General features: G+C 47.0%; 1 protein-coding gene across 1 annotated transcript in view; it reads right to left on the bottom strand.

Annotated features, from left to right (window-relative positions):
• LOC137300914 (segment polarity protein dishevelled homolog DVL-1-like) overlaps positions 1-12,217 on the bottom strand; it is a 131,745-nt gene that overhangs the window by 98,862 nt on the left and 20,666 nt on the right. The window contains exon 2 of the mRNA XM_067970178.1: positions 9,332-9,401. Coding sequence (XP_067826279.1) covers positions 9,332-9,401 — 70 coding nt within the window. The remainder of the gene's footprint in view (positions 1-9,331; positions 9,402-12,217) is intronic.

The raw sequence follows: 12,217 nt of genomic DNA, 5'->3' as shown, positions 1-12,217 counted from the left end.
CTGTACACCCAGGTCCGTCATTAATATGTATCAAGAAAAGCAATGGTCCTCGTACCAACCCCTGGGGAACACCACTGTACACCTCCCTCCAGTCTGAGAAACAACCGTTCACCACTACTCTGTTTCCTGTCACTTAGCCAATTTTGTATAGTATAAAAGTATAATATATAGTATAATTGTAAAATATATAATTGTATAATATAGTGTAATATAATAGAATATTTCATAGAATATGTAATAGTATACTATAATAAGATATTATAGTATATAATAGTATTAATATAATTATCTTTATATGTAATAACAACATAATAACTTCCAACAACTTGCTTTTATATAGCACCTTTAACTTGGTAAAATATCCCAAGGCACTTCACAGGAGTGTTATCAGACAAAATTTGACACCGAGCCACGTAAGGAGATATTAGGACAATCTTGGTCAAAGAGGTAGGTATTAAGGAGTGTCTTAAAGGAGGTAGAGAGGCGGAGAGGTTCAGGGAGGGAATTCCAGAGCTTAAGGCCTAGGCCGCCAATGGTGGGGCAAAAGAAATTAGGAATGCACAAGAGGCCAGAACTGGAGGAGCGCAGAGATCTCGAAAGATTGTAGGGCTGGAGGAGGATACAGAGATAGGGAGGGGTGAGGCCTTGGAGGGATTTGAACACGAGTGAGAATTTTAAGTTCGAGGTGTTGGTTCGACCGGGAGCCAATGTAGGTCAGCGAGCACAGGGGTGATGGGAGAACGGGACTTGGTGCGAGTTAAGATACAGGCAGCAGAGTTGTGGATGAACTGAAGTTTATGGAAGGTGTAGGATGGGAGGCCAGCCAGGAGAGCATTCGAACAGACCAGTCTGGAGGTAACAAAGGCATGGATGAGGGTTCCAGCAGCAGATGGGCTGAGGCGGCAGCAGAGACGGGCGATGTTGCAGCAGCGAGATGGAATGACAGTGCCCAATTACTGCAGCCTCTCCAGCAAGTCTCCCCTACTGGAATGTGGCATCCACACACGCTTCATACAACACGCGCTTGATGCAACAGGTTAACCCCTATCCAACCACTCACCACTTCTAACTCTGGAAGCAGCAGGAATGTTTTCAATTCTTTAGTGAGTTGTCTGCTTCTGACTTGCTTTCAATTGCATTCAGCTTCTCTTAAGAGCTTCACTGGTTTCAGGGTGCTATACCTCGTACCCCTCTCCTGTCCAACTATTTCACATAAAACTACTGTTCTTATCACATCCTCTGTCTGCACAACATATATTTAAATTTTGGGAGAACACCTGCCGTTCAGTTTGCATTTGGTTATTCACTGATTTTGGGTTACCAATGACAGCTGGTGCTCCATAATACACAAGCTGCATGTACAATGTAGGATGCACAATGACAATGAATTTGTAGTGCGTTACTGGACTATAATACTGCCCTGCGTTAAATATTCACAAGCGTACCTGCCTGGTACAGTATGGTTTTATAATCTCCTCCGGTTCCTGATTAAGGCAAGCGTCACATCACTGTTAATCAGTTACAGGCCCGAGCAAACAGAGAGGAGGCACACTAACCTAGAACAGCACCACATTCAGTCAGACACTTCACTTTTCATATACTGGCCGAGTTTCAGAATCGCTATATGTAAATTCAAGGAAGAACATTAGGACTTTCTGTTCCAGCAAAAGTGGCTCCATCCAAACATTAACCTGATCTGGCTGCTCACTGAGCTGTGTGTTTGGAGCATTTTCTGCTTGTATTTCAGACTTCCAGTATTCATGTTTTTTTGTACTTCTACTCAGCAATCACAGCCGCCCGTCAGAAGTTTCAGAGCATTCGGTCATCGATACAAAGGGCTCCTCTTGCCCTGTCTGTCATTCAGTAATTCTTTAGCAGGTTTTACTACTTCGGTGGCTGAATTCCAGCATCTACTAGTTTTACAGCAGTGCGATTAAAACACTGAGGTCCCACACACAACAGGCTCAATCTGAGGAAAAGGAGGGGGGGGAGGGGCGGCGTGCGTGGGTGAGTGCGGCTGCCCGCGTGCATATCTGCCCGTGTGTATGTGCCTGATACACCCTATGACGTTGTCTATTTAGATTTCTAAACGGCATTTGATAAAGTTCCACACGAAAGGTTACTAATTATGCTCAAAGCTGTGGGGATTCAGGGCAAAACTATGGATAAGAAGTTGTCTGGTGGGTAGGACCAACAGGCACAGCTAGTAAGAACGGGATATGACGCTCGACTCATCAATCGACAGTTCCGACGGGCTACAGCGAAAAATCACATAGACCTCCTCAGGAGACCAACACGGGACGCAACCAACAGAGTACCCTTTGCCGTCCAGTACTTCCCCAGAGCGGAGAAACTACGCCATGTTCTCCGCAGCCTTCAACATGTCATCAATGACGACGAACACCTCGCTATGGCCATCCCCACACCTCCACTACTCGCCTTTAAACAGCCACCCAACCTCAAACAGACCATCATTCACAGCAAATTACCCAGCTTTCAGGAGAACAGCGTCCACGACACCACACAACCCTGCCACAGCAACCTCTGCAAGACATGCCAGATCATCGACACAGATACCACCATCACACGAGAGGACACCACCCACCAGGTGCATGGTTCATACTCCTGTGACTCGGCCAACGTTGTCTACCTCATACGTTGCAGGAAAGGATGCCCCAGAGCATGGTACATTGGCGAGACCATGCAGACACTGCAACAACGGATGAACGGACACCGCGCAACAATCGCCAGACAGGAGGGTTCCCTCCCAGTCGGGGAACACTTCAGCAGTCAGGGACATTCAGCCACTGATCTTCGGGTAAGCATACTCCAAGGCGGCCTTCGAGACACACGACAACGCAAAATCGTCGAGCAGAAATTGATAGCCAAGTTCCGCACCCATGAGGACGGCCTCAACCGGGATCTTGGGTTCATGTCACGCTACACGTTACCCCACCAGCGAACAAATGTTATCTGTTTTTAATACAACGGGTCATTTGCTGTCTTTTCGATGTTTCTGCCTCTCTCTCTTTTTTTTTGGTGGTTTGTATATTCGGGGGATCTGTAGGTAACACCTGTCAGTCTGCACACTGATTGCCTTGGCAACGGGCAGTTGAAAACACTGTCTGTAATCACCAAGTATTGTTCTGTGATTTATAAATGCGAAGGGTTCGAGGATTTCATTTCCACATTCACCTGAGGAAGGAGGAAGCCTCCGAAAGCTTGTGAATTTCAAATAAAATTGCTGGACTATAACTTGGTGTTGTAAAATTGTTTACAATTGTCAACCCCAGTCCATCACCGGCATCTCCACATCACAGGTTAGAGGGGTAGTGACAAGGTGGGATAGGCGGGGGAGTAGGGGTGTCCCACAGCTCAGTACTGGGACCTCTACTGTTCCCAATTTACATCAATGACGGATTCAGAAACTCAATGCAAATTAGTCACAATCGGGAGGGGAGAATAGAGGTGGCAGACTCCATTTTAATAATTGTAACACTTTCCAAATACTTCTGATCTGACAACTCCTCATGAAACTCAAATTGAGAGCTCAGACTTTGTAACAGGTGTTTAGATTAAAAACTCACTGCGCAATGAAGGAAGTTTGTGAACATTGACCGAGCTCTGACCTTTAGTTAAGGCCTCCAAGCTTGGAATAAGAGCTGGAGCAGGGTGTTCAGCCTGGTGCCTTACTGAAGAAATGAGGGGACCACAAGAATCCGGCCACAACCACTGTAGAAAGGAGTTTCACTTCAAGCAATTTTAATATTTTCTGTTTTAACCGTTGACATCATTGTGGTTCCACTGGCATTAAACCAGATTCACCGGTCTGATTTTATACTGTCACAGTAAAAGGGGAGGTAGTTGAGATACTGGATGGATTAAAAATTGATAGTGAGGAGATACTGGAAAGGCTGGCTGTACTTAAAGTAGATAAGTCACCCGGTCCGGATGGGATGCATCCTAGGGGAGTAAGGGGGGTAATTGCGGAGGTACTGGCCATAATCTTCCAAACATCCTTAGATACGGGGGTGATGCCAGAAGACTGGAGAATTGCAAATGTTCCACCCTTGTTCAAAAAAGGATGTAAGGATAAAGCCGGCAACTACAGGCCAATCAGTTTAACCTCAGTGGTGGGGAAACTTTTAGAAACGATAATCCAGGACAAAATTAAGTCACTTGGACGAGTGGATTAATTAAGGAAAGCCAGCACAGATTTATTAAAGCCAATTCATGTTTCACTAACCTGATAAAAGTTTTTTGATGAAGTAACAGAGAGGGTTGATGAGGGCAATGCAGTTGATGTTGTGTATATGGACTTTCAAAAGGCGTTTGATCAAGTGCCACATAAGAGGCTTGTCAGCAAAGTTGAAGCCCATGGAATAAAAGGGGCAGTGGCAGCACGGATACAGAATTGGCTAAGTAACAGGAAGCAGAGAGTAGTGGCAAACGGTATTTTTCGGACGGGAGGGAGGTGTACAGTGGTGTTCCCCAGGGGTCAGTACTAGGAGTTCTTGACATATATTAATGACTTGGACTTGGGTGAACAGAGCACTATTTCAAAATTTGCAGATGACACAAAACTTGGAAGTGTAGTGAACAGTGAGGAGGATAGTGATAGACTTCAAGAGGATAAAGACAAACTGGTGGAACAGGCGGACTCATAGATGAAATTTAACGCAGAGAAGTGCAAAGTGATACATTTTGGTAGAAAGAACAAAGAGAGGCAATATAAACTAGAGGGTACAATTCTAAAGGGGTACAGGAACAGAGAGATCTGGGGGTATATGCGCATAAATCATTGAAAGTGGCAGGGCAGGTTGAGAAAGCGGTTAAAAAAGCATACAGGATCCTGGGCTTTATAAATAGAGGCATAGAGTACAAAAGCAAGGAGGTTATGATGAACCTTTACAAAACACTGGTTCGGCCACAACTGGAGTATTGTGTCCAATTCTGGGCACCACACTTTAGGAAGGATGTGAAGGTCTTAGAGAGGGTGCAGGAAAGATTTACTAGAATGGTTCCACGGATGAGGAACTTCAGTTACGTGGATAGACAGGAGCATCTGGGGTTGTTCTCCATTGAGCAGAGAAGGTTGAGAGGAGATTTGATAGAGGTGTTCAAAATCATGAAGGGTCTAGACAGAGTAGATAGAGAGAAGCTGTTCCCATTGGCAGAAGGGTCAAGAACCAGAGGGCACAGATTTAAGGTGATTGGCAAAAGAACCAAAGGCGACATGAGGAAAATTTTTTTTGCACAATGAGTGGTTATGATCTGGAATGCACTGCCTGAAAGGGTGGTGGAGGCAGATTCAATTGTGGCTTTCAAAAAGGAAATTGGATAAATACTTGAAGGAAAAAATTTGCAGGGCTATGGGGAAAGGGCAGGGGAGTGGGACTAGCTGGATTGCTCTTGCAGAGAGCCGGCACGGGCTCAATGGGCCGAATGGCCTCCTTCTGTGCTGTAACCATTCTATGATTCTATATGATTTTATGTCATCCATCTGATTTTATATAACCCGTCTGATATTATATCTCCCAAGTGACTTTATATTGCACACATATTATATTGCACATCTGATATTAACTCGCCCTTCTGATTTTACATCAATCTGATCACTGGCTTAAAAAGCGCAGATGTAAGAATAGCAGGGGCACAGATAGAGGACTTGATTAGTACCTAACTGGTGCTGGGGAAGTGATGGGAGAGTTGAAAAGATTTCTATACAAGTGGTGATTTCCTGTCAGAGATGCACATTCCCGAGCCCTCGGGTAATCGGAGGTACATTTTTGCTGCAGGAGACAGTGTGAAGGCGGCTATTTCTCCTGCACAGTGCGTTACTGGAGGTACAGGGTTATAGCATCATGGGTACTGCAATCTGCCAAGTGCAAAGATACAAGCTTAAAAAAAGAGTAATAAATGTTTCACTGGTAGAATCATTTTCCTGCTAGGCTATCATTTGCTATGGGTGGGGCTGGACCTTATAGTTACAGCCAAACCCACACGTAACACAATCCAATCTGTCACATCCACCCCTCTAACTAGCCCAACTAGTTACCATTTCAATAGCAGAACTGGGATGATTAACTACTGTTTCACTAGTGAACTCATTCAACTAATGGAGCAGTAACTAGTGGAGTAACTAGTGGAGTAACTAATGGAGCAGTAACTAATGGAGCAGTAACCTCTCCACATCATAGTTTCTAGGACCCATTGGTGAAGCAGTAACTAAAGATGAGATCAGCCACTGTGAAAGGGATCGGTGTCTGGACCCTTAGCTTTGTCCAGTTACAGTTGGTCTCTTGAGGCAAATCATCCAAGAAACCAGAGGTTTTGCTCTGGATTTCTCTCAGATCGGTTGGTTTCTTCCAAAACCAGCATTCACTCAAAGACTTGACCAAACAGCTTGTCCCTGTTTTGCCTCCCATTCTATGTATCTTGATGTGAGAGTAAATGGAGGCACAGACCTCCTTGTTTGATTTTCCACAAACCTCACCATACATAGATCTTCACTGCCCAGTGCCCTCTCCCACAGTGAGTCTGTGCGAGTAATTGCCCTGTGCACAATCCCACCCCATTTCACTCCACTCCTATAAGGGCCTTTACTGCAGCAATCCTGATGCCTCGGGAAGCAGCAGAGCTCTGGTAACGCAGTTAACGCACAGCCCAATAAATACACTCATTCCAGATCCTGTCAGTTTTACTGCTCTTTAACGATTACCACATACAGACAGAGCAATGAAATTAAATTCCCACCCCAACTCAGGCCCCCATTCGCCGTGTTACTAAACCAGGGCAATCTCCTTTGATTGTGTCAGCCGTGGTTTAATGGGTAGCACTCTCGCCTCAGTCAGAAGGTTGTGGGTTCAAGTCCCAAACCAGAGAGTTGACCACAAAAATCTAGGCTGACACTCCATGTGCAGTACTGGGGGAGTGCTGCTGTGAAGCGCTTTGGGACATCCCGAGGTCATGAAAGGCGCTATGTAGATACAAGTTCTTTCTTTATTGGGAGGGAGGGAGAGAATAGCAGGACTGAAGAGCCCAGCAGCTCTCATGTGTACAGAGTAGTGATTGGCATGGAGAGGGTGGCACTATGTGTATTGAGTGATTTCAGAGAAACGGATACCTCACTGAAGATGATCCTCCTCCAATTTTTTCCCCTTCTTGTCCACCTCTCTCATTACCTAGCACACAAAGAGCCTCTCATCCTCTCCCAAACAGAACTAGAATCATGGAAAGGTTACAGCGTGGAAGGAGGCCATTCGGCCCATCGAGCCCTCTTCGCAAAAATCTTATACTGTAAACCCTCTCCAACAGTACATCTAACAGTAAATACGTGGGCCCAGGGAGCGAGTTACTAGCTGCAACCTAAGCTCAGGTATGAGAGGGCCATTTTGTACGATGCTCAAGGCTTCACTAACTCACTGCAGCACGGGCTGGCGAGGCCGGGATTGTTGATTACCCACATGAACCCAGCCAGAGAAAGGCAACAGCAAACTGATCCCAGCAACAGAGATATTCAAAGTCACTCTCAGCAGACCCGGAGCCATTGAACCTTAGGAGTTTCCAGCACAGGAGGCGGCCATTCGGTGCATCGTGTCTGTGCTGATTCTTTGTTAGAGCAATCCCAAACTAATCCCACTGCCCTGCTCTCTCCCCATAACCTTGTACCAATCCCAAACTAATCCCACTGCCCCGCTCTCTCCCCGTAACCTTGTACCAATCCCAAACTAATCCCACTGCCCCGCTCTCTCCCCATAACCTTGTACCAATCCCAAACCAATCCCACTGCCCTACTCTCTCCCCATAACCTTGTACCAATCCCAAACCAATCCCACTGCCCTACTCTCTCCCCATAACCTTGTACCAATCCCAAACTAATCCCACTGCCCCGCTCTCTCCCCATAACCTTGTACCAATCCCAAACTAATCCCACTGCCCTACTCTCTCCCCATAACCTTGTACCAATCCCAAACCAATCCCACTGCCCCGCTCTCTCCCCGTAACCTTGTACCAATCCCAAACTAATCCCACTGCCCTGCTCTCTCCCCATAACCTTGTACCAATCCCAAACTAATCCCACTGCCCTGCTCTCTCCCCATAACCTTGTACCAATCCCAAACCAATCCCACTGCCCTACTCTCTCCCCGTAACCTTGTACCAATCCCAAACTAATCCCACTGCCCTGCTCTCTCCCCATAACCTTGTACCAATCCCAAACTAATCCCACTGCCCTGCTCTCTCCCCATAACCTTGTACCAATCCCAAACCAATCCCACTGCCCTACTCTCTCCCCATAACCTTGTACCAATCCCAAACTAATCCCACTGCCCTGCTCTCTCCCCATAGCACTGCATCTTCCTCTGCTTCAAATATTTATCCATTTTCCCCTTAAAAGACGGAATAGTCTCTGCCACAGCCACTTCCTGCAAAGCATTCCCTGCTCAACAACTCTCTGTGTAAATAAATTTCTTGTAACCTCGCTCCTCACTCCCTAAATTGATGAGCATTCTTCTGATTCCCCAGAGGAAATAGTCTGTCCCTCATCATTCTATTGAAACCCTTCATAATTTAAAATCTCTTCTTGCCCTTCTCTGCTCCAGTGGAAATAGTCCCAGTTTGTCAAGTCTCTCCTCGTACCGCGTGGGGGGAATTTTAACCTAACCCGCCTGGCGTGAAGTTAACAGGATCGAATCAGACACCCATTTTCCTCCCCGCCCAATCTGACTTTCCAAGCATAGTAAAATCAGGCGGGGTGTAAAACGGGTCAGTTTCCTGTCGGTTGAAATTACCCCCATAGTTTCCCATCTCTGACATCATCCTGGTGAATTTACTACACTCTATGGCTTTAATGTCCTTTCTATAATGAGGCATCCAAAATGTCACACAGTACTCTAATTGTAGCCTAACCAATGTTTTGTACAAATGTATAATTTCTTCTTTACTCTTGTAAAATTTACTCTATGCCCCATTTATAAAACCGAAAAACACTGCTGTCCTTTTCATAGCTTCATGTATCTGCACTCACACTTTCCGGGGGTTATGTATTTGAACCCCTGGGTCTCTCTGTTCGCCACACCCTTCAGCGTCTTTTGATTGTTTTTCCTCCCAAACTAAGGGCCCACACCCAAGACATTAGCTGCTCTATTCTGGCCACAGATGCTGCCTGACCTGCTGAGCGTTTCCAGCTTTTTCTGTTTTTGTTTCTGACTTTAATAAAAGCCGTGTAAAGGACATGACCTGGATCCTCCATTGGGGTGTCAGCTGAAACCCAGAGATGCGTTGGCCCTTCCCCTATCCCACAGTTCCCCCTCCTATCCATAAGACTTACCCATGAGACCACTCTCCCATTGAAGCACGGTAACTTGGCATTGTCGTCTGAAATTTCTTCCTTCACAACCCTGCAATGGAAAGTAATGACAGCATTAACCAGGGCACCATTTACATTTGCAAAGCAGGCCAGGGGATGGGAGCTGAAAATTGGATCCCAAGTTGCAGCAATGTTGGGAATCACAAGTCCACTCCTTAATTCAATTAACAGCATCTTCCTGGCGATGGCCAGAGACTGATTCCAACAAGTGCCCAGTTACCCTGCCTGCAACAGCACTACTTAACTCCACAGGTCATCTGTCAGCAAACAGCTGCCCGTACTGTACTGTGTGTGTCGCACACAGCTCTGGGCACAAGAACCCACATCTCTCTGCAGGTTTCACAACCTCAACTGCAAGGCTGCTGCTGAGCATTGTACAGAGTGTCTGTCTCACCCATCAGCTTCCCCTGGTACCCCAGTGACTGACAGTACAAGCACACAGCATCCCCACTAGTGCAGGCTTCATCATGAGAACAGGAAGTCACTTATCGGGCTTATTAAAGATGTGTTGAAATCTCAGTGCCGTTATCGGGCTGGCATGGCAGTGTGGAGGGGCAGGGTACAGAGAGATGTACCACACTGCCTTCTGAAAAGAACTCAGAGTTGGTACAGGAAGCTAACTATCAACTGAGAACCCACACAATTTTAAACTTGTATTTTTTTGCTGGGAAGCCATAGATGCCCTCCCCCTGCACACCCCTGTAAACACTGACACCCCTGCCCTGCAGTATTTTAAAGGGCAGTTAGTTTTTTCATTGTGGCAGATCTATTTACATTGCAACATGACGCTAATTCCTTTCTCTAGAACCCAGCAGCTTTGCCCAGGGCTGGAGCTGGTGGTGGACAGGCTCCGGCACTCTCCTCTCAGTCCGGAACACTGACAATTTAAACAATTTGCACGTGGGAGCTTCATGCTGAGCTTTTGTGGCCAGAATACAAGGGCCTTTTGTTTTCTTCCTGAAGCAAGTTAAAGGCAGTGTTACCCACTGTGCCGCTCACTGAACCAGCAGGGAGCTCCCAACTTCAGCACGTAAAAATATTCACCATGCTTAGGAGCTGTAGTTGCTAACTAATACCTCTCAAGGACCGCTGGTGAATGAGGTGCGGTGCCCAGAACAGAACGTAGTACTCCAGATGGGGTCTGACCAGGGTTCTATAGAACTGAAGCATAACTTCCTCCCCTTTGTATTCCAGCCTCCTCGAGATAAAGGCCAACCGTGCTAAATGGGATAGATTCAGAACAGATCCAGCAGCTCAAAACTGGGCATCCATGAGGCGCTGTGGGCCATCAGCAGCAGCAGAATTATATTCCAGCACAATCTGTAACCTCATGGCCCGGCATATTCCTCACTCCACCATTACCAACAAACCAGGGGATCAACCCTGGTTCAATGAGGAGTGTAGAAGAGCATGCCAGGAGCAGCACCAGGCGTACCTAAAAATGAGGTGCCAACCTGGTGAAGCTACAACTCAGGACTACATGCATGCTAAACAGCGGAAGCAACATGCTATAGACAGAGCTAAGCGATTCCACAACCAACGGATCAGATCAAAGCTCTGCAGTCCTGCCACATCCAGTCGTGAATGGTGGTGGACAATTAAACAACTAACGGGAGGAGGCTCTGCAAACATCCCCATTCTCAATGATGGCGGAGTCCAGCACGTGAGTGCAAAAGACAAGGCTGAAGCGTTTGCAACCATCTTCAGCCAGAAGTGCCGAGTGGATAATCCATCTCAGCCTCCTCCCGATAGCCCCACCATCACGGAAGCCAGTCTTCGGCCAATTCGATTCACTCCACGTGATACCAAGAAACGGCTGAGTGCACTGGATACAGCAAAGGCTATGGGCCCCGACAACATCCCAGCTGTAGTGCTGAAGGCTTGTGCTCCAGAACTAGCTGTGCCTCTAGCCAAGCTGTTCCAGTACAGCTACAACACTGGCATCCACCCGACAATGTGGAAAATTGCCCAGGTATGTCCTGTCCACAAAAAGCAAGACAAATCCAATCCGGCCAATTACCGCCCCATCAGTCTACTCTCAATCATCAGCAAAGTGATGGAAGGTGTCGTCGACAGTGCTATCAAGCGGCACTTACTCACCAATAACCTGCTCACCGATGCTCAGTTTGGGTTCCGCCAGGACCACTCGGCTCCAGACCTCATTACAGCCTTGGTCCAAACATGGACAAAAGAGCTGAATTCCAGAGATGAGGTGAGAGTGACTGCCCTTGACATCAAGGCAGCATTTGACCGAGCGTGGCACCAAGGAGCCCTAGTAAAATTGAAGTCAATGGGAATCAGGGGGAAAACTCTCCAGTGGTTGGAGTCATACCGAGCACAAAGGAAGATGGTAGTGGTTGTTGGAGGCCAAGCATCTCAGCCCCAGGGCATTGCTGCAGGAGTTCCTCAGGGCAGTATCCTAGGCCCAACCATCTTCAGCTGCTTCATCAATGACCTTCCCTCCATCATAAGGTCAGAAATGGGGATGTTCGCTGATGACTGCACAGTGTTCAGTTCCATTCGCAACCCCTCAGATAATGAAGCAGTCCGAGCCCGCATGCAGCAAGACCTGGACAACATCCAGGCTTGGGCTGATAAGTGGCAAGTAACATTCGCGCCAGATAAGTGCCAGGCAATGACCATCTCCAACAAGAGAGAGTCTAACCACCTCCCCTTGACATTTAACGGCATTACCATCGCCGAATCCCCCACCATCAACATCCTGGGGGTCACCATTGACCAGAAACTTAACTGGACCAGCCATATAAATACTGTGGCTACGAGAGCAGGTCAGAGGCTGGGTATTCTGCGGCGAGTGACTCACCTCCTGACTCCCCAAAGCCTTTC

Source organism: Heptranchias perlo, chromosome 32, assembly GCF_035084215.1.
Source record: "Heptranchias perlo isolate sHepPer1 chromosome 32, sHepPer1.hap1, whole genome shotgun sequence".
Classification (NCBI taxonomy): domain Eukaryota; kingdom Metazoa; phylum Chordata; class Chondrichthyes; order Hexanchiformes; family Hexanchidae; genus Heptranchias; species Heptranchias perlo.
This window is presented reverse-complemented; position numbering and strand designations above follow the sequence as displayed.